A 23,543-nucleotide genomic window follows, 5' to 3' on the forward strand; every position below is an offset into this window, starting at 1 on the left:
TTCGATACAGTGCTTTCGGTTCGGTACGCATATGTACAAGGCTGGACTGGGACAAAAAATCGGCCCGGGCATTTTGACTAGAGACCGGCCCACCAGGATAAAGATTGAAAATGTGACGTCATTCAGGGGTAAAACCGCAAAGGATTCTGGGAACTTGTGGCAAGAGGTACTAGCACACGCAGGCTTTCAATTGAACTCAGTTACACAGCGATAAAAAGAAACCCAAAAAATGGCAAGAAGCTGTTGTATTATTAACTGCAATAGCCGGTCGCATGACAGCCATGGGAAGCCGACGGGTAAAGAGATCTTTTTTTTTTTTATCGGATTATGTCATTGAAGAGAAATTTTTTAAGCCATGTTTCCGAAGTAAGAGCCAACGGATGGTCTGGATATACCAAATATAACGTCTCAGAACACTCCAGCTCACATGTTAGTCTGCTCCAAGCATTCCCACAAAGGTCAGAGTTTTGTAGTAGTTAATATGTCATTTTTCTTAACATAATTGGTGATATAGGTTACAAGCAAGTCTGGCGCTGAACAGAAATTGTCGCGCTATGCTCCTTTATTTATTGTGCATAAATAGTGAATTGTCCTGACACAATATTGTGTTTCGCTTCTGTTATTACCATGGTACATTGACAAAAACATATACTTTTATTCACAGGATAAAACAGTTGTTTTGTATCACTAATTGTCCAGTGCGATTAAAACATACAATATTATTGTCACTGCTACATTTCTGTAATGCTACCAGAAATTATTTCCACTACTAATTAATTACGGTTGAGCTCAAAAGTTATATTAATAAACGGTTAACGAATGTGTATTTATGACGACGATTTGTGAGACTGGTAAACTTACCTTTGTTCGTACGATGGTCTTTCGTTCTACACGGTGCATTTCAAGGTCCTGTACCCATCCGTTGGTAAACTGTACCTGGTCTTGTTGCTGTGACCTGAAGTTACTAAACTTCATGAGTGTATGCACTCACTCCAAGAACCGTATAATTATAAATCTGCGCGTGGTGAAAGTTGGGCAGCACGCTAAGGTCTTTTGTCCACTCTGTGTGCTCGTAAGGGTCTGACCCATTCACTCCTTTGATTTTTTCCTCGTATCTTTTCTTTGTCTTTTCGTCAAGTCTGTCTTTGTACGGACTGGCATTGTTCTCCTTTTGTTTTGTACATTCCTTTTTTGTGCGGCAAAGAAAAAACAAGAAGGTATTGGAACCGGGGATAGTGATGTGCGGATCGATCCTGAAATATCGATTCCTCCGATACCAATCATTTATGTTCTAGAATCGATTCTCACGTTAAAATATCGATGTTTTAGTAATATAGGGTGAATTTGTAGTTTATCATTAACAGGAACACAGTGGAAAGAAACTATAACATTCGGATTGTCTACATTCAAAGGAACTACTTCCTCTTCCGCCTTTCATTGTCATGTGCGAAATACGGCTGTATAAATGCCTCGCAGCCCCTTGGCGCGCGCACTCACAACAATGGCTATGCGTAATTGTGCGGACGTATTTTACCTCCAAACAGCTGAGATGTGGTTTGCGATACATGTGGCAAAAAAGTGAGGTGTTTTGGCTATCCGGTTGTTCAGTCTGACGTCACTAGCAGTGTCTGGGTCTAAACTCCGCTGCAGGTCCATATATCAAACGATCACTATGGCATTACTGAGAGTTGAAAAACTGTCTAAAGTCTTTCATCTTTAATAAAATGATCAGCGTTCTGCTCTACCAGGTGTAACAATTGAGTTTAACATCCAGGCATCCATGAAAACGGACATTTATGACATTTAACGGAGTTGGAAGTTAGCAGGAAGTTAGCTCGGTAGCTTCTATCTAAATACAATATAGCATGTCCTGACTGCAGGGTTTTGGAAACAAATTAAAACGTACAGCTCTGTTATCACTTCCAACATAAATGAAGACAGAAAACGAAACAGCAGTGACTTTTGTAGGGTCACTGAAGTTGGGCTAGCTGGTATATAATGATGTGCTACGTGACCGCTAGCGACACAGCTATGTTAGCATAATATGAACAAGCTAACTTTTTTTCCACTCAATAAAAGTTAACGTGAGTGTTCTCGGTGGTCAGGAACAAATGTAATCGCATGGCAGGGTGCTGTAAAAGGACCAAACTTCAGCCAGGAGAACAACTGAGATAATCCATCCACAATACGAGGTTAGTCATTCATATACTGCTGCATGGGCTGGGCTGTAGTTACATCCTAAGGTTTTAAAAACTCATCTTAAATAAATGATTAGCGGTAATAAAAGCAGAGGGAGGTCAGCAGTGATCACTGACTGTTTTAGGAGCTTTTTGAGATCAAATATAAGAAAATACATAACATTAAACATGTTAACAACACAAAAGCCATATTAAACGCAGACTACTTTAGACCCGGAAGTAGGATTCATCGCGTCATCACTGAACAACCGGATACTTGCCAACCTTGAGACCTCAGAATTAGGGAGACATTCAAAGGGGCTGTTGGGGGGTGATAAATACATTTTGCAGTGTTTATTTATCGGATAAAATACGTTAAATGTCACCGTTATTATTGGCGGGCCCGGAAACAGCGGGGGTGTCCAAATTCAGAGGCTGTTTCCACCTGAGGACCCAGCCTTCGCGGTCTAAAGAAAGCCGGGTAGTATGTCACGAGCTCCCTCGGTGGAGTGAAACTCTCCCGTCTGCTCCTTGCTATCTAAAATATAACCGGGCGCTGGCGTAAACTCTGGACCGTCTCACACTTTGTTTAATTAGTCTTCTGTTTGATGTTTATTCAGCTGTGTGAAAACCCCGGAGGAACCCTCCTGAGGGATTAATAAAGTTAAATTTAATTTACTTTAATCTAATCTAATCTAATAACTTTAATCTCAGCCAAACCAATTTACTCACCAACAAATAAAACACTGAAAAAGCCAAACAATAACATTTTTAAGTTATCAAAGTGACTTATATATCATGTTTAACCTGAGTAGTGAAAGACCGCGGGTGTTTGAAAACGATGTGTCGGTTGGCTCAGATATTTGAAGTTTACACAGCTACATTCTCACCTGAAAATATCTTAAAAGTTTTTTTGCAACCCAGAAAGAGAAGTAAGAGTAATATTAAAACGAAGTCGCTGCCGCCATTGTTGGAAACTGGAATTGGCTGGGCCGCGCTTTGAATTCTGCGATATGGTTTTTCAATTTTGTTGTCGAGGTGGAAAATCGGGAGAAATTCGGGAGAATGGTGGCTCCGGGAGATTTTCGGGGGGGGGGGGCACTGAAATTTGGGATTCTCCCGGAAAAATCAGGAGGGTTGGCATGTATGGTTGTGGCAACATCACTAACCTTGTCAAACACCTCAGAGTAAATCATATCACAGAATATGACGAGCGTATGTTGAGGCGAACTGAAGAGGAGGACCGGGACAGGTGCTGCTAGGGCGAGACAGACGTCTCTCACGGAATCCTTTAGTGATGCAGGCAGGCAAGGTGTTCAAATAGGCACTTCAGTTTTTTTCATTTCTATATGATGAACTCTGCACTATTAAGTGATAAGAACAAGTAATCTGATGTCCTGTAATCATTATGACGCTATAATTTGAGATACAATAAATAAAATAAGTTTTTGTACAGAGTATCGGTATCGGATCAGTATCGTCGATACCACCCTGAATATTACTTGGTATCGGATCGGAAAGAAAATCAGTGGTATCGCACATCACTAACCGGGGAATGAACGTTTTGCGATGCCGCAAATGCTTGCATTTGATACGGTACTTGAATTGTTTTGCCACGAGTTCCCGGCATGCAATGCGCGAAAATCACGTGATTGCTAAACAAGGGGGCGGGTGCATTCGGCCTCCTCGGCTGTAATTGGTCCAGCCCAGAGTCGATCATGACCAATTGGCCAATCCAACACCTTTCATTATATATACACCCTAAAAAAAAAAAAAAAAAAAATCCATCGGCCCATAAAAACAAAAAATCGCCAGCGGCCCACCGGGCAAATGCCTGGTATGCCCGATGGCCAGTCCAGCTATGCATATGTATCGAATAATACAACATTTTTAAATTTATTTTATCAACTTTCTTTCTGACGATGCTGTCTGTGTTGTCCTGGATGGCCGCAAACTTTCTGCTTCTTAATTCAGATAAAACTGAGGTTATTGTACTTGGCCCTGAAAATCTTAGAAATATGGTATCTAACCATCTCTAAAATTAGAAATATCCTGTCTCAGAGTGACGCTGAAAAACTAGCTTTGCATTGATTACTTCCAGGCTGGACTACTGTAGATGATTATTATCGGGAAGTCCTAAAACTCCCTGAAAAGCCTTTAATTAATCCAAAATGCTGCAGCAAGCGTACTGACAGGGACTAGAAAGAGAGAGCATATTTCTCCTGTGTTGGCTTCCCTTCATTGGCTCTCTGTTAAATCCAGAATTGGATTCAAAATCCTGCTCCTCACATACAAGGTGAAGTGCACTCATGTTGTGTGACGGCTGTGTGCGGACAGGAATAGGACCCAAGGTGCAGACTCCAGAGACAAACTTAAACCAAAACAGCTTTAATGCTGAATTCAAACATAACATAACTGGAAAAAAATCAAATAAACTAACACTGGTGGACTGACAAAACACACAGCAAAATAAACGGTAGATCGCAACACTGACAAACTGAAACACAGGGCTTAAATACATAGAGGGAGCAATCAGGGAATGGGCAACAGGAGGGAAACACAGCTGGGGCAAATCAGGCCTAACGAGACAAAGGAGAAGCAAAACCAAACACATTAACATGAGACATGGACTTTCAAAGTAAAACAGGAAACCCAAAACACAGACTGAACAAAAGACACAGACTCACATGCAAGCACTACAACAGAGGGAACAGAGACGTGGGACCAGGACAGACACAGACACTGACTGGATGTGGGGATACAGCAGACAGGGGAGACAGCAACTAAGGAACACAGACAGAAAACCAGAACACTAAAACTCTAACCAACCCCACCCAGAGAACCTAAACTAAGAATGATCCTAAAACCCATAAAGCAAAGCTAGAATATAATGAAATAACAAAATCAAAGAACCAAAAACACAAAACACTGGGTCAACGACCCAGGGACCCTAACAACTCATGCACACAGGTACACACACTATCTTGGGCTGCCTCTAAAAATATCTTGTATTATCAGTACTGTGAGCTGTTCAGTAACATTGCCACTGTTATTTATGCATATGTTGGTTTTTGCTGTGGTTTCTCTGCTGTTTTCTTTTTCTTTTTTTCTCAATAGGTGCAGAAGCATTTCTCCTCTTTCAGCCTTTCAGTCATATTCTCTAATGAAATATGACTATCAAGTGGACCATAATAGTACCTTATATACACTTGTTACAACCAAGGTATACAAGGTATAACCAAGACCACAGAGGGTGCCACTCGTGTCTGCTAAAAACAGACAGCTGAGTCTACAATTCCCAAGGGATCAGCAAAATTAGACAGTAGAAGACTGAAAAGTGTTGCGTTGTCTGACATGTCTTCCTGCTGTAAAATTTGGGTAGTAGGGTCAGAATTTGTCTTCCTGCCAAGTATAATGCTGGTGTTCACATTAGACACTAGACAGCAGACAGGTCAGTAGTCACTGTAAAATCTAATTAGTTTGCAGAACTAAAAAAAAACTATGCAAACTCGTTGCCTTGAAAAAATTGAGTAAAGCTTACTTAAGACGGCTAATTTAGGGCAACTTATTGATTTTGAGTATGCATTGTGTACTCGGTGACCTTTAGCTTGCCAAATCAAAATATGCTAGCTTCAAAAGGAATTTAAATCCAATTGTCCACTATAAAATATTATTGTATTAAAGCAATTCAAAACTGCCTAATTTTTTGTTCCTTGTTTCATCATTTTGAACATTTTCAATATAAATGTTCAAAATCGTGTTGAAAATTTGTCGATCAAATATAACACTGCAGGGCAGGCTATAACACAGGCTACAACAATAACACTACAATATTTTATGTGTTTCTCAAAGGTTAAAAGCCCAAAGGCTAAACAGCAATTTTGTAGTTCTTTCCAGATTTTAAATTAAAATAAATCTGGTTGAGAAAATATGCACATAATATGGGCACAAAATATGCACTTATGCAATATAAGTTCTATTTTTTGGGGGGGGGGGCATGAACCCTCATGTGTACTTTTGGGGTAGGAAAATCAAACATTTATATGTCATCAGGCATCCCAAGAAAAATCCAAACCAGTGTTTGTTGCAGAAGTAGTTTTATTTGTAAGTGAACTTCATTTCAAGGCATCAATTTTTCCAGGCTTTAAATCAAGGTTGCACTCTCAGTTAGTGTTGCATTTGAGCATGTGATCTCCACATGATGAGATATACCGAAATGTGTGAGCTATTCTGGGTTATCTCACATAAACCCTGTGAAATACAGCATCTGGTCATTCAGGTGGAAAAATCAGAGAGGGTCCCATAATAATGCATAAATGTACTTCAGATTACTTTGATGGAAATGACATTATTTTTCAAGGCAAATTCCATATACAAAAACAGCTTATGACATATATGTTATGAGCTTTGATGTTTTTTATGTGTTAAAGCTCTGTGTGATAACCAAATGTAGTTTCCATTGAAGAGAAAAAAAACTGGAGATGTTTATCCTTAAAAAGATTGATACATATTTTTTTTTAAATGTGATTCAAATATAACTTCAATCATATAAATACATAATTAATTAAGATAACACCTCAAAAAGCACACTGGTGTGTTTTGCATAAAAGGTGCAATTGTGATGAAGTGACATGACTTATGGGTCTGGGCAATGTGAGTGCTGCTTTCGGATTGTTCGAGTGAATTTGTAATTTATTATTTTCTTTTAACTGCACACACACTTGAACAACATAAAGGCTGTGTGCTCCTTTGTGGTATGCCTGGCATTCCTGATAGCACACAACTCACAACAATAACACAAAAGACTGCTTTCAAACAAGGTCTCACGGCTGGTGTGTCGGTGTATGCCGGCATGGACTGGTCCCAGCACCACACTCCATAAGGGAAGAAAACTTTAATAATCAATGCACAGCAGCTGTACTAACCAGCTCCACCTGGCACTGCTCTCTGAACTCCCTCAGCCACCTCTCTTTATGCAGCTAGGGAAAACTACAGCTCACTACCACACAGGCTCACTGGCTGACTTAGGTTGGGGAACCAGCCTGTTTTGTTGTTGCAGTTGCAAGCTTCAAATAACAGCAAAACTCACAAGGTGTGTAATGTGTAATGCACCAGTCGTAGTGACAGTGTGACTTGAGATAGTGAGCTCCAACTCATCACATGCTGACGCTTCTTTACACATCATTTTTCAACATGCGGGACAAATGTTTCAAAGAAATGTTGGCAAGCCAAGGCAATTTTTAAAAAAAATTAACCAAGCAGTTTTCTTGCTTTCTTCAGATACAAAAGTAATCACTGAGTGACAATAAAGTGGAAAGCATCAGCTCTTAATTTGTCATTTAAAACACCATCTCTCACTCTTATTTTTATTGAGCGTCATTTGCTAACAGGGTAATTTGTTCCAATGTTGCAACAGTTGGTGTTTCAATCCAAAGGACACGTTTTTTTGGACTGACATGAATCTACAGAGCCGTGAAGCTAGATCCAGCATGAAGCCAGTGGCTGGACTCCTTCATGCAGTGAAGTCACTGCAGTTTGACATGGTCTCAACAGAGGGTGGTACTAGTTTTCATCCTGCATACTAGTACTGCAGAACATTGGTCATCAACCAGATTGGCAGGCATACATTTATGTTATCCATCCATCCATCCATCCATCAGGAACAATAGGTCAGGAGGAGACTGCGAGTGGTTAACCCCAGGAGAGCCTGAAGGCCTCCACTATCATTCCCGTCCCCCCAAAAACTGGTATAGACAGCCTCGATGACTACAGACCTATAAACCTCACGTCTACAGTCATGTAGTGCTTTGAGCGGATAGTGTCAGTGTCAGCACATCAGAGACGATCTACCCTACCCCCTCGACCCCTACCAGTTTGCTTACAGAACAAATCAGTCCACGGAGGATGCCATCACCATCACCCTTCACACAGTGCTGAGCCTTCTCGAGAACAGGGAGAGCTATGTGGAGACAGTCTTTGTGGACTATAGCTCAGTGTTCAACACCATAATCCCAGACATCCTCACCAAAAAACTGGACCATCTTCATATTCCCCCTGTCACCTGCTCCTGGATCAAAGACTTCTTCACCAACCAGCCTCAATCAGGCCTACTCAGTCCCCACCTTTCCCCTCCCCTGATACTCAGTACCAGATCTACTGCACACTTATGAGTGCACACCAACCCACCCAACAAATGCTCTTTACATCACCGTGGTTTGGCTCATCTCTGATGGAGATGGGGCAGTGACAGGGCGGAGGTAGAACATGTCCCACTGGTGCTCAGAAAATAACCTGAAACTGAACATCCTTAAAACAAAAGAGCTCAGGAGGCACAGGAAGATCCACTCCCCAATTATTATAAATTGAAAACGGGTGGAATCTGTCTCCAACTTCAGATTTCTGGGCACCCACATGTCCACCGATCTCACCTAAACCCACAACACCAAGCCACAGCAGTGGCTGCACTTCCTTCGTGCCCTGAGAAAGAACAATCTGGACCAGAAGCTGCTGCTGGCCTTCTACACCTCCTCAGTGGAGAGTGTGCTCTCCTACTGCCTGGGTGTTTGGTACACAGGGCTCACAACTGAGAGCAGGTTGCACAGAGAGTAATTAACATGGGGGCACACCAAGTTGTTCACAAGCCAGCCAAGATAGAATTGCTCCAGCGACTTATGGGTGTGCCACAGAAAGCCATCCTAATCAGGTGCTCAAACCACCTCAACCACCACCATGCTGCAGCCCATCAGAATCAACACGAAGTGTGTGGAAAACGTGTCCAGCTTCAAGTTCCTGGGTGTGCATATAGACACAGACCTCCAATGAAGCTCAAACACCTCTGCAGTAGTGAAGAAGCTCCGACAGCGTCTCCATTTTCTGAAAATCTTCAGAAAAATGGACCTGAAGAGGGAGCTGCTGATCGTCTCGATTGAAAGTGTGCTGGTATACGGCATCTGTGTGTGGTTCTCCAGCTGCACCACGGCACACAAAAAGGCACTTCAGCGGGTCATTAATATGGGCCAAAAAATCATTGGCCATCCTCTTACCTCCCTGAAGCAGCTGTACAGCACTCGCTGTCTCAGGAAGGCACACAGCATCCTACGGGACTGTACACAGCCAGGACACTGGGTGTTTAAGCTGCTGCCATCTGGCAGGAGACTCAAGGACAGCTTTTACAACAGGGCAATAGCCCTAATCAGTTTTTTTTTTTTTAATTTTTTAATATAATAATATTAATGTGCAATAAACATTCACTCATTCTTTTATTTATTAAGCCATTCCTATTTTTTGCTCATACTTTTCTTGCACTTTTAAAAAAAATGAAAAGTTACTGTGTTTTTTTGTGTTTTCTTGCTTTTAGTTGCGCTTGGTGCTGACGTTGGACAGTTTCCAATTTTGTTGTACTATTGTACTAGGTATGAATGGGCAATGGCAATAAAGAGTTATCTTAACTGCCTAATTTCAATGTGGAGAAGCAATGGCTCTACTCTGCACCATTGTGAACGTGAAGCATTTAATCTCCTAGTTTAAATTTCTATAAGTCCCACTTTTTTAATGGCGTAGTTAGCATTCATGTGAATTGAATGCAGTTTTCCTCTCAAGTTCAGGACATGATGCTGAAGTTTCCTTCAAGCACCTTGAGAACTTCTCTATAAGAACAAAAATCCAGTGGAGGCCTGGAGCTCCAGCTGTGGGGAGGTGAGGGCACTTTAGTTTAGGGGGTGCCACAGTCCCCCCTGCCATATCCCCTTGGAGCTCAACCACCTCTAAAGGTGCTGTCAGTTCATTACCGACTGTGTCATCAGCTGCTGACATACATATGTGTGCTGCTACTAGTGGGTTCCCATCATCAGGTTAACAATGCTATTGTTTTCTCATTTTAAAAGCTGTGCCCTTCACTGTGGTTGGGTGTATTTAGCACTTGGGATTACCCAAACAACAATAACCACAGACTCTTCTTTAAAAACGTGATGCAATTGCTGCCATGTTGATGCCTGCTGGTGTGGTCAAAATGTATGTGTGGCCATCATGTTCCAACAAGTGACTACTTGAGAGAATTAAAGCTGAGTAACCTGTGCATAGGTGCTCTGTCACTTAACTCCACCTCCAATGGTCCCTGAACCAGTATGCCCTACCTCTCTGATGGTAGTTGGGCAAAAACCACACCCCACTTTGACATAAAGGAAAGGCCATAACAGTTAGTACACCCAGATATCAGGCTGCTGCTAAGCAAAGATGAAGCTCCTTGCTGTCCTTGTACTCTGTTTGACCCTGGGTTTCAGCAGTAAGTCATTTATTTTTTAACCCATCTTTGCATTTTTATTATGATCATATTACAGGCAGAACAAGGATGTCAGTGTGTTTATAACACCAGTCTGTCCGGTTTGTTTCCAGATACGCTGGACTCATGTCAGGGACGATGTGGTTATGGAACAGATAGCAATTACTCGTGCCAGTGCAACCCAGCGTGTGAACGCTACAATGACTGCTGCTCAGACTACGCTGCATTATGTAAAGGTACGTGACAGAAGTACAATCTTGATGATATTTGATACCAAAAACATGTGCATTTGCCATTATTAGAGTTTGTGGTAAGCTATTAGTATCAGTATTTATTTTCTTGTAAGGGCAGGTGTGGTGAGAGTTACAACTCTCAGAACGAGTGTCACTGTAACTCCCTGTGCCCCCAGTACAACAACTGCTGCAATGACTACACCGAACTCTGTTACAGTAAGACCAAAATATGTGTCGTGAGTAGCTGACCCCACCTCACGTGCCAGATGGTGTCTCTACACTACTAGCTGTTTAGTTTGTGTTCTACAAAATCTTCCACTACCACCCCCCCTGGTTGCTTTCACACGGCTAACGAGTTCCAACAAGCAGCAAGACAGCGGGCTGTGGGGTCCTGTGTCCCAAAATCTGAATTTCTCAATCTGTCCTCTATGTCAGTAACATCATAGCTGAATCACTAATTCCAGCTTTAGGCAATTAACCTTATTTTGTATATTGCATTTAAGGGGATAATTTGGTTCATTAATTTGGGAGTTTTAGTTTCTAGTTAGATTTTAGTTTAAAATGACTATATATATATATATATATATATATATACACACACACACACACACACACACACACACAACAAATTAATGCGACGAACTGAGATCAAAGCTGTGTTTCAAAATGATTTTAATTTGTGGGGCTCTTTGAATTGATGAGTTCAACCAAAAGTGGGTACTCTGCTACTTTTATTAATTAATTTAATTCATTATCTGTCATAGATAAATAAATAAATAGCTAATTTTATATCTGAACCTCTCTCATAATTCATCTCAGCGCCCTTTTATTTATCTTGGAGTGTCCAGCCTTTAGGTTGGGGACCTCTGGACTAAGCAACAAACTTCATGTAAATTACTTAAATGTAACTGTGCTTTGACCACTTATATTTTAGAGTAAATTTTCTTTTATAAATTAATACATTCAGAGTCATGAAGATTTTTATCATCTAGATGCATAATGAGAACTAATTTTCTTAATTTCTTTCTTTTGACGTATTATAGTTGTAATGTAGTATTTTTATATTGTGCCACAGATCCATATTGTGCTTTTGCTACTTTTTCTTACCTACAATAATCTAAACACTTTTTATTGGCTTGTGTGTCAGCAACTCATGGGCAAAGCTTTTTTTTTTTTAGTATATGTCCAGCAGGTGTCATTGTTGGGCTAGTCCATATAATGAACGGAGATTAAAAGGGTTCAGTTTGTTCATTCCCTAACTGCATCTGTTGCCTCTATGTTGAGTATAACCCAGTGGTGGAAGATGTATTTTGATACATGAAAGCAGCAATACTAGAGTATAAAGATACTCCAGCTTTCATTGTGGAAAGTTGATGTTTTATGGTTTGTGTGGTGATCTAAACAGCGGTTTAAATGTGATCTCTGACTCAAGCAGAGTTAAGTTGGACTATTTCACATACTGTTTTTAACGTGACTTATTTACATTCCTGTTATCTGTACTCTGACATCTCCAGTAACACACATATGTGCATGTATTTTGTAGATGCGGGTGGTACCGTAACTGATGCAGAGATCAAGTCTATCTCTGAGAGACTTTATTCTCTGGACTCAAACAAGGCTTCAGCCTCAGACTTGGTCATTGACCCTCAGGCTCTGGTGGCCGACTCTCAGACCAGCTCTGAGACAGATCGCTCCTCAAAGCCGTGAGAAAAGCCGTTTTATCAGCACAGCAATCTCTCGCTACATAGCAGTTTTTCTATGTCCTAAATCTTTTTTTTTCTGCTTTCAGCTTCTTCAGCTACCTGAATGAGAATGCGCTCTTCTCCAAGCCCACCTACGCTGCTCTGCTGTCTGTGCTGGACAACTACAACAGGATGACTGGACAGGCAGAGAACTTCAGCTCTCAGCAGGTGGCTGAGCAGGACAAGTTTGTCAGGGAAACTATGTCCAACACTCAGCTGGGACGGGAGCTGTTTGCTTTTCTCTACAACAAGGGTAAAACATTTCTATGCATGATATTTCACCTTCACGCATCCTCAGCAATACTTGAAGGTCGGGTACGGTTATCCTCGTGTGTTTTCAATGTCTGTGTTTATATCTTAAGGCATTTACAAATCAGAGGAAGACTTCATTCAGGACCTAAAGATGATGTGGTTTGGTCTGTACTCTCGCAACAACAACCAGCTGGACTCCAGCGGCTTTGAGCACATCTTTGCAGGTTTGGACAGAGCAGATTTCTTTTGAACATCTTATTTATTTGAAAACATATTCTCTTTTTTGTACTATTTTAAAACCACATTCTCTAACAGGAGAGATCAAGGGAGGAAAGGTTTCCGGTTTCCACAACTGGATCCGGTTTTATCTTCTTGAAAAAAGTGGAAAGCTAAACTACTACAGCCACAGCTTCAATGGGCCTGTAAGCACTGATGATAAAAATCCTAAAATACTCTTTTAATTTACAAAGGGCGCTGCATTCATTTTTTTCTTTCTTGCTTCAGTGGACTACATTTCCTGATGTCTTGGGGATGCAGTTCATGTGGGACGGCTACTACAAGCAGGTTGGCTCTGCGGTCATTGGCTGCAGCCCGGAATTTGACTTTGCCATTTACAGCCTCTGCTACATCACTCGTCCTGGAAAACAGTGAGTAAATGTTCACATCCTGTGACGCCTTATTGAACGTGGATCTGTTCTCATTTCTGCTGTCTATCATCATCCTTAGGTGTCATCTAAGTGTGGGAGGGAAAACGCTCATTATTCAGACTTACACCTGGGATAATTCCTCCTATGGAGATGGGAAGAAGTTCATTGGCTCGGCCTATCCCGCATCCCCTTAAGGACTGACATTTCCCCCTAAACAATAAACAAATTGCAGAGCTGCCTGCAAGTGTTTCATTGCACTCATTATATAATTGTTTTGAAATCATTTTCCCAATAGTAGCATTTAAGTTCAAGTTCCCGAATTGAAAGATGTAATGTGATGTAAATTTGTCACAACCTTCCCTCCTGTATTAAAACAATACAGAGCAATAAATTAAAAAATACTTTATCTCCTAATGATGGTTTCTTTCTGATTATCTAGTTGCATAAACAAAACTGTAAACCAGCAATTAATCTGCAGTGAAACCTTTCAGAGAAGTCTCTCGGAGCATGAGAATGTGGCGATCTCCCAGGGGCACGATCAAGCTGTGCCTAATGGGGCAAAAAATGGGCGTTTACACACCGTGAGCGGGCACAACGCTGACACTAACCGTTCAGTCATAAGAGCGTGTGCACACTTGACACAATTGCTTATTGTCTTATGTAAGAGCAAAACAAAAAAACAGAAAACAAAATGCAGTCTTTTGCAGTATGAACTATAGAAACAAAGAGACATTAACAGATCTTGTTCTGCTTGACCTGCTCTGAACAGCAACCACCAGCTAAACCTGTTCTTATCAGCTGTCCATAAAGCTGCCAGTGTGTATAACTCCCCAGTGTGTGGGGTTAAGAATGTGTGTGTGTGTGTGTGTGTGTGTGTGTGTGCTTGTGCGTTTCTGCCTTTATAAATGGATGTGTATGTGTGTGTCCAGCTGGTATGGGGGTTGATTTTACTCTTTCACTCATCTAGGGTGACTAACAGGATAAATTCTGGTCTGCCGACAGAACAGGGGGGACACACTTGCTGCCCTGTTTAAAGAAAGTATTACAGGAGGTGGATCTGCCACTGATCCCATTGTCCACCAGTCTGTGTGCATTCATGCAAAACAAGAGCACAAGACCAGTCAGTCCGCAGGAAAACTCAGCCTTCAGCAATTCATCTGATTTAGGCCTCACATGTAGTCAAAGTGCTGCAGCAACATGACAATAAAGTTCGCCCAGGGAAGAATTTCTCTTGCTATTTTGTCAGACCATATTACATTTTCTTTGCTGGTGGCTCTGGAAATTAGAAGAGTAAATCTCCTCTCTTTTCACTCTGCCCTCTTTTTTAAGCCCCAGTGGAATCAAATTAAATCACAGTGGGGCAAATAAAAGGGGGAGAAAAAAAAAGATTCAATTGTTTCTTTTGTCACTCACACAACTTCATAATCAAATTATAGCTGGCCACCCGCCAGCGTGTCCTCGCATCTCCCTCAAATGGGCTTCTCCTGGCACATCTCGTGAGCCACCTGACTTTTGTTTTGTAATTATATTATCCCGCTCTCTCTTTCGCGTGTTGCGGCTAATGGCTGAGCGGGCTAGCCCAGCTGCACACGCAGAAACAAAGCTGCTTATGGGGGCCAGACAATGGGCCTGTGGAAAAGGGACGCCTGAAGGCGGTCAGCCAATGAGCACGCTCAACAGGGGGCCAGCAGGGGGTTTAGGAAAGGGTTAAGGGGGTTTAGGGTTCAGCCACAGGGAGAGGAGGAGGAGGGGAGGGGCGTGTATTTTACCCAGTGGTGGGGTCCATCAGTGAGATGGTTAGTAGAAAGACACATGGTCACCATCACCCCAGTCTCCCCAGGGTCGATCCTGGGCTGGAGGGAGGTTCAAGTTTGGCTTAGAAGACTGGCCATTTCTAAAGTTGATGGGGGACCATGAAATACAGAACAACATTCATTCTCTGGTGTTGTTTTGTACGTTTTCCAAACAATTTGAAGACCGTATTGTTATTGCTGTTACCGCTGGTATAGATGTTGAAATGGATACTGACATGTGCAAAGTGAGAGATACAATCTCAGTGCACCGATACAACCTACGGCCATATCAAATTACATGTTCACATTACATTTCTCATATGGAGAAAAAAAAAACTTTTTAAAGGCTACACATGGGCTCTATCCTCATCCCCAAACATGAGAACGCGCACAAACACAAACAGACACACTGTCTTCATGCTGCGGCGCTGGCATCTCTCTATGGAATTCCAGTATGACAGATGGACAAAACCCACTTTCCCCACTGTCACACACAGAAACACTGGGGATTCAGAGGAAGGTCATGTCTGTGTGTGTACTGAAGTGAAGTTTTATCTGTCCTTCTTTTTTTTATTAAAACAAATTCCCGTCTCATACCTAGAGAAGGTGAGGAGTCCTCTGAGCATGCGAACATGCTGAGTGGGCTGAGCAGCCAGTGGAGAATAGATGAGCATCTGAGCCACAGACTGTTAAAATATGATATATGTTCAAGCAAAGACCATCTGCAGCAGGACTTCATCATGTGTGGCCAGCACACAGGGATCAGGGGACATCATGGCATACATACGAGCACCACTTGTCGAACATAAAGATCGGATAAAAACTGCAAGTAGGTTGCATTTAAATAGAATTATTAACAGGCTAGAAGAGAGAGAAGTTTTTCAAGTTTGGATCAAAGCTCTTAGAAGAATAATGAATAAAATTTATTCTGCTAGGTTGTTACAAAATGTTTTACAAGCATATGCAACGGGGACACGAGGCCTCAGCTATCATATTCCCCTGCCGGTTCCACTCTGGGGATGTAAGAGACCCAGCTCTGCTATTCCCATCTCAGGCTGCAGGTGTGGAATAGGACAGGAAAAGATGCGGGGGGAGGAGCATGGGGCAAGGTGGTCGACTTGGGAATGAATATAAAGTGAAAGCACATAGTTTGGAATTGCAGATTACCCTGTAAACTATGTTAAGCCCCTCTGTTAGAGCATGTGGTGCTCTTTTCCTAAATTGCATATACAGGGAGTGCAGAATTATTAGGCAAGTTGTATTTTTGAGGAATAATTTTATTATTGAACAACAACCATGTTCTCAATGAACCCAAAAAACTCATTAATATCAAAGCTGAATGTTTTTGGAAGTAGTTTTTAGTTTGTTTTTAGTTTTAGCTATTTTAGGGGGATATCTGTGTGTGCAGGTGACTATTACTGTGCATAATTATTAGGCAACTTAACAAAAAACAAATATATACCCATTTCAATCATTTATTTTTACCAGTGACACCAATATAACATCTCCACATTCACAAATATACATTTCTGACATTCAAAAACAAAACAAAAACAAATCAGCGACCAATATAGCCACCTTTCTTTGCAAGGACACTCAAAAGCCTGCCATCCATGGATTCTGTCAGTGTTTTGATCTGTTCACCATCAACATTGCGTGCAGCAGCAACCACAGCCTCCCAGACACTGTTCAGAGAGGTGTACTGTTTTCCCTCCTTGTAAATCTCACATTTGATGATGGACCACAGGTTCTCAATGGGGTTCAGATCAGGTGAACAACGAGGCCATGTCATTAGTTTTTCTTCTTTTATACCCTTTCTTGCCAGCCACGCTGTGGAGTACTTGGACGCGTGTGATGGAGCATTGTCCTGCATGAAAATCATGTTTTTCTTGAAGGATGCAGACTTCTTCCTGTACCACTGCTTGAAGAAGGTGTCTTCCAGAAACTGGCAGTAGGACTGGGAGTTGAGCTTGACTCCATCCTCAACCCGAAAAGGCCCCACAAGCTCATCTTTGATGATACCAGCCCAAACCAGTACTCCACCTCCACCTTGCTGGCGTCTGAGTCGGACTGGAGCTCTCTGCCCTTTACCAATCCAGCCACGGGCCCATCCATCTGGCCCATCAAGACTCACTCTCATTGCATCAGTCCATAAAACCTTAGAAAAATCAGTCTTGAGATATTTCTTGGCCCAGTCTTGACGTTTCAGCTTGTGTGTCTTGTTCAGTGGTGGTCGTCTTTCAGCCTTTCTTACCTTGGCCATGTCTCTGAGTATTGCACACCTTGTGCTTTTGGGCACTCCAGTGATGTTGCAGCTCTGAAATATGGCCAAACTGGTGGCAAGTGGCATCTTGGTAGCTGCACTCTTGACTTTTCTGAGTTCATGGGCAGTTATTTTGCTCCTTGGTTTTTCCACACGCTTCTTGTGACCCTGTTGACTATTTTGAATGAAACGCCTGATTGTTCGATGATCACGCTTCAGAAGCTTTGCAATTTTGAGACTGCTGCATCCCTCTGCAAGATATCAGAATCAGAATACTTTATCTCACTATTTTTGACTTTTCTGTGCCTGTCAAGTCCTTCTTTTGACCCATTTTGCCAAAGGAAAGGACGTTGCCTAATAGTTATGCACACCCGATATAGGGTGTTGATGTCATTAGACCACACCCCTTCTCATTACAGAGATGCACATCACCTAATATGCTTAATTGGTAATAGGCTTTCCAGCCTATACAGCTTGGAGTAAGACAACATGCATGAAGAGGATGATGTGGACAAAATACTCATTAGCCTAATAATTCTGCACTCCCTGTACAGCATTCCCAATCTCACGCTCTCTCTTTTCTCCAGTTTAGAAAAATGACAACAATCAGCAAGACAATTTGTCATCCTCACTTTTTGGAGAACTTTGGATGGTTATGAGCATGCGTCTATTTACATCTGGATTGCTAACATTTTCTTTCCTTGAAATAATATGACTTTAAATCATTGTGTGAAATTTGCCACCTACTTGACGTTACCTGTATATTAGTCGAATAAAATGTCAAATATACAGTCACAAGTGTTTTAGTTGTAATTCTTAGTCAGCTGAAAAGTTAATGTAATCTGTATAATCATTATTAATTATTAATCATTATTAATCTAATCATTAGTATACCTCATCATATTCCCTTGTCTTTAAGACTTTCAGCCACGTTTCATGGTCCCCATCACTGAATAGAGTGACGTGGCTGAAGCGATACAGCAGGTTCTGCGGTCAACACTGAATAGAGGTAGCATCCATATAATTTTTTGTTTTTTGAGCAAATCAGAGTGAAAACTGTGTTGCAATTTGCTCAAACTACTGACATAAAAGTTCAATGCAATAAAAGAAATTACTGGACTTTTCAAATTCAAGGTTAACTTACAGCTATTGAATAATTCTGATAAGCGAAGACATTCATTCATTGTCAGTGAATGTGGGTTATGGTGCTAAGCCTCAATATTCAGACACCCATGTCCCGCAGAGAGGACGAGGGGGGCTGGAGCGAGTCTCGAAGTCACATTGCTCATTTAAGCGCACACCTCAGGAGACCAAACTTACCCCTTCTGGTCAGAGCGGCCTCTCAGTTGAGGTGAACTTGTTTAACAGCCTCATCTCCACAGCGCAAAGGGCCTATGCTGGACGAGGGGAATGGCTCAAACACCTGCTCACACGCAACTCCGAGCTGTCACATACAGTTAGGCTCACGCGACCGAGCGCGTCTCCCCTCCGTTCACTGACACCGTGCTGCGGATTTGGCGGCCGCCCTCGCGCCTCAACAAAGGCCCCGGCCTCCCCTGTTTGTCTCGACAATTTCAGTGAGCTTATGCACATCTCTCACACACGCGCTCGCGTGCGCGCAAGTCTTTGAGCTCCAGGGGCTACAGCCACGGGCCGGCCACGCGCGAGCCGAAGCGCGTCAACAGGAATTGGATGGGAGTGGGAAGAGGAGGAGCTTTAACGTGAAGGTTAAAACCCGGAGCCCCCTCAGAGTGACCCGCACTGAGAGGCTGAGCAGCTCCGCACAAGGAGACGCCACTGAACTTCAGCGCTGCTTGATGGACGGTGTGACCGAGCTGTGATCCGTGGAGAAAGGACAAATATCATCTGACAGACTTCCTGAGGCGGTCCCGGGACACATCAGCACCGGTATGTTTCATAGCGCAGCCGAGAGAGGCTCTGCGGGTCTCACATGTGAGTGAGTCAGTGTGGACACACTGTTTACACGTAATTTACATTTTAATGTATCTTACAGGCAACTTGCTTTCAGTTTAGAGTACCAGATTTTTTTGGCATAGGGATTTTATTTTGAACTAAAGCAAGTGCACGTAAAGTCAACAAGAAATTAATATATCTAATGAAAAAAGTACAAAAGGCTTATCTTAATATACTTCAGCAATAACTGCTTAGGCACGCAATTTGTGGGGAGACATTAATATTTCTGCCTTTGAAAATGTCTATTTGAATTCAGACTGAGCCCTCTGTCAGGCTACTGATCTGCGGGATGTCGATCTTTCATTTAATCCCATGGTCGTTGCTTCATCCACGGAGTAAATCCTGTGATGGCCCAGATTAAAGTCCTGTCGGTGACTTGCTGGGGCATTACCAGTTCACAAGTTGACCGGGATTACCCAAAGAACAAGGGAAGGGGAGAAGACGGGTAAAGCAGATAATACATATAGGGGAAAATTCATGTAGCTATAAAAGCATTAAAAGCCATCACCTCTCTCTGCAGCTGTAATGTTTGGCCAATCAGAAGTACATGAGGCTGAGAAGCGCGCATCAGGAACTGTCCGGTGCTGAAACCGTCGGCCCGTTTGAGGACTTATTTGTGCAAAAATAATGGTTTTAAAGGTTATTGATGTTTATTCCTTGTGACTTAAGACTTGTATTCACTAACCCCAGGTTACCACGGCCATCAGACCCCTTAATTCACCCCTTAACCTTCCCCAACCTTAACATCGTATAATCTTTCTGGGAGTCAAAGGAGCTTGCTAAGAAAAGCGTCTGGACTTCTTTAAGTTACTTGAAGACGTTTCACCTCTCATCCGAGAAGCTTCTTCAGTTCTAAGGTCAAATGGTGGAGAGTCCCAGATATCGCCACCATTTGACCTTAGAACTGAAGAAGCTTCTCGGATGAGAGGTGAAACGTCTTCAAGTAACTTAAAGAAGTCCAGACGCTTTTCTTTGCAAGCTCCTTTGACTACGATGACCTGGATGACTGAGAACCTTCACAGACAATCTTTCTGGGAAGTAAGTTAAGTTATGTTTCTAGATGAAAAGAACAGGAAAAGTATTTTTTCGCTAATCGAAAGATCTTACAGCAAAGAGAAGCAAACAGTGACAGAAATACACTAGATTTTTTATACTTGGTCTTATACTTAATTTCTTTCATTTAATTTGCAAACTTTTGATTTTTTATTTCCACTTCCGTTGGTGAGGTTTAGGAACCAAATAGTGTTGGTTAGGTTTAGGAGATTATGCTAAAATATCCTTGAACAATATTAACCACCTGCTACATTTTGTAGTCATACATGATTAAAACAACAGTCAGAAATTAGTAACATTAGTGGCAATGTCATTACAAAATTATTTTATGATGCATTAAAAACATGATCCAGAAGAGATTACATGTTCCTTGAAAAACAAACGATAATACTGATGAGCATTTGTAGGAGGTGGGGCTGTTAATTATGGCTAACACACCTTTATTATGAAGCCAGGAAAGATAAACTGCTGATCACCTGCTGATTTATGAAGAGCTGTTTAATCCACTGGAACACTTATAATCTGAGACAGGTCCAGAATCACCAAGTTCAGTCCAAACAAAAGCTGCTAAGTATTCCTCTTTAGTGGTGCTAAAAAAAAATTAAATAAATAAAATAAAAGTTAAAAGGAGCAAATTCACATGTGAAAAGGCTCTGATCAAAATATTACAGAAATAAATATATTTCAGTGCATTATAAATTATTCAGAATTTAGGTAATACTTATGTAGGATGACCTCAGTGACCAATAACCTAAAATATACATTCCAGTTTAATGCAATACTTTCAACAGCACATGACTTTAGGAAAAAACCCCAATATTTTGTATTATCATATGTTTAGGAAAAACAGATAACATTCATAGAATTTCAAAACAAATCCTAGTGTAAGTACAGTCACTGTATGTATTACAGTACTCATGTTGAATGCATTGCTTTATATAAAAGAAGAAGCTGGAAACCAACAACAACGAACTTGACAATGATGAATCTGAGGTCTAATAAACAATACTGTCTGCTATTATTACAGCATGTGTGTCACAAAGATCTTCTTTATTCTCTATTTTTTGGCAGATTGCTATGATGATAAAGCCATATGTTAGACAAGGGGAGGGTGAGGAGGTCGTCAGCCCTCTGCAGTGGATGGACGGAGACATGAGCTCACCTGATGGGGATCCATCGGCCCCATCGCACAACTACAGAACAGGTGACATGATCCAACAGGCCAGAGAGATGGGGAGTGAGGACGCAGAGGAAGATGAGGAGGACAGAGAGGAAGGACCAGAGGATGAATCAAAACGACGAGGGCCTAAGAGAAAGAGGATGACCAAGGCCCGGCAGGAGCGTTTCCGTGCGAGGCGAATAAAAGCGAATGCCAGGGAGCGCTCGCGTATGCACGGCCTAAATGATGCACTTGAAAACCTGCGCAGCATCATGCCCTGTCACTCCAAAACACAGAAGCTGTCCAAGATCGAGACGTTACGGCTGGCCCGCAACTACATCTGTGCTCTGTCTGAGGCTCTGGAGGGGGGCCTGTCCACAGAAAGCAGGGCTTTCATGGAAACGCTGTGTAAGGGACTGTCACAGCCCACGACCAACCTGGTTGCCGGCTGCTTACAGATGGGACCAGCTCCGGGTCCTGGGATGAGGCCTGAAGACAGACATGGAGGTCGGCCACCACCTACACTTGGTGGCATGGTGAGCTACTCCTCTCCAGGACTGCCAAGTCCCCCATATGGCACATTTGACTCAGCTCACCTGCTTCACTTGAGGGCGATGAAGGGAAGACCCTATGAGAATCACTCACCAAACGAGTACAATGCTGGTGGCGTGGGAACCCCTCCATATGACGGCCCGCCTACACCACCTCTCAGCATCAGTAGCAACCTGGTGGCCAAACAGGAGCCTTCACCTCACTACCCACCTTCCCACCGCTACTCTCCCACCCCTGTGGAGCAGGTGCTGTATCATACACATACCGGATATGATGTACACTTAGAGGGGCCATATGACTCCTATCATCCACCGCACATGCCTCCCCGACAGATTACATCTGTCTACAGAGACTGAGGAGGATCGGTTCCACATCAGCCTTCAGTACGACTTGAAGGATGGAGTCCCGTCCTTCACAAACACTCAGGCTGATTTAAAGAAGCTGGCTCTCTCTCAGTAGACAGACTGGTAGTCAAGCACTGTAGAATAGTTTGTTTTTTAACACTTGTGGAACATTTGCACAGTAGAGTAGCACTACTCAGCATTGCTAGTATTAGAAAATATTTGACTTAAACCAATAAATTGTTTTCCAAAACTCATTTACCAAATGATATAAGGACATAGCAGGCTGCTGCTGTCCAGCTGCCCGGGTACTGTAAAATAAGCACTTCTAATTAAGCTTTGGTAACACCAGATATTATTCCACATAAAGTATTTTTAATTTATTCGTTAATTTAAGATGGTGTAAATTAATTTTTTTCTGATGTGTGTGTTTTTGTTTTTTTTGTTTTTATTTGTACATATTTGTAGTCCAAGCTTTTCTTTGTCACTTAGACTCATCCATCTAATATCTTATCCTTGTTTTGTGTCCAGTTTTTTGTTCCATTATATTCAAGTTTCACACTTGAAACCATTCATTTGTGGGGATCAAGCTGATCTTCTGTGAGTAATGACCGAAGAGAGAGATATTTGTTTGTTTGTCTTTATTTTAAATTTTCTGTAATGTGGAGGTTTGCAAAGGGGATCGCGGAGAAGCAAAAATTGTAATTCTCAGGTTAAAATTGTAAAGAAACTGCAACATATGACTGTTTTTCTTTTCAGTCTTGTTTCCTTTGGGACAATTGATGTTATTAAAATACTGAAAGTTCAATTAAGTCTGTTTTTTCTTTTGTTTACTACTTGATGAAATGTTTTATTTTTAAGCATATATATTCATCAGAATCCATCGCTTAAACACTACCAACATTAACACGCCTTGTTTACTTGCTACTTTGTTTCTCATTTTTCTCTCCAGATCTCTGTGGTTTAGCGGCACTAATCCCCGGTGCCGTCTTTTAATGAAGGACGAATGTGCGAGGCAGGATTGCAAGATAAAGATTTATGATTAACATGGCTGCCCGCCTTCTTAGGCTTTCTACTTC

The 23,543-nt window shown here is 41.9% G+C and overlaps 2 protein-coding genes across 2 annotated transcripts; both read left to right on the forward strand.

Annotated features, from left to right (window-relative positions):
- The first annotated feature begins 10,323 nt into the window (after positions 1-10,323).
- On the forward strand, positions 10,324-13,736 carry endou (endonuclease, polyU-specific). Its single transcript, XM_086294211.1, has 8 exons — positions 10,324-10,458; positions 10,569-10,691; positions 12,232-12,391; positions 12,478-12,683; positions 12,793-12,906; positions 12,998-13,104; positions 13,187-13,329; positions 13,409-13,736. The coding sequence occupies exons 1-8, from the start codon at positions 10,410-10,412 to the stop codon at positions 13,521-13,523; spliced, it is 1,017 nt and encodes a 338-aa protein (XP_086150337.1). The 5' UTR covers positions 10,324-10,409; the 3' UTR covers positions 13,524-13,736.
- A 5,347-nt stretch (positions 13,737-19,083) lies between these two features.
- Positions 19,084-23,272, forward strand: LOC147330561 (neurogenic differentiation factor 4-like). The gene is made up of 2 exons (XM_086292226.1): positions 19,084-19,293; positions 21,484-23,272. Exon 2 carries the CDS (start codon positions 21,490-21,492, stop codon positions 22,477-22,479), a length of 990 nt encoding a protein of 329 aa, XP_086148352.1. The 5' UTR covers positions 19,084-19,293; positions 21,484-21,489; the 3' UTR covers positions 22,480-23,272.
- Positions 23,273-23,543: the final 271 nt, after the last annotated feature.

The sequence above is a fragment of the Aulonocara sp. 'chitande type north' Nkhata Bay genome, linkage group LG5 (assembly GCF_057382095.1).
Source record: "Aulonocara sp. 'chitande type north' Nkhata Bay isolate Kocher_YH1m ecotype deep benthic linkage group LG5, A_spYH_male_GT1.1, whole genome shotgun sequence".
In the NCBI taxonomy this organism is placed as follows: domain Eukaryota; kingdom Metazoa; phylum Chordata; class Actinopteri; order Cichliformes; family Cichlidae; genus Aulonocara; species Aulonocara sp. 'chitande type north' Nkhata Bay.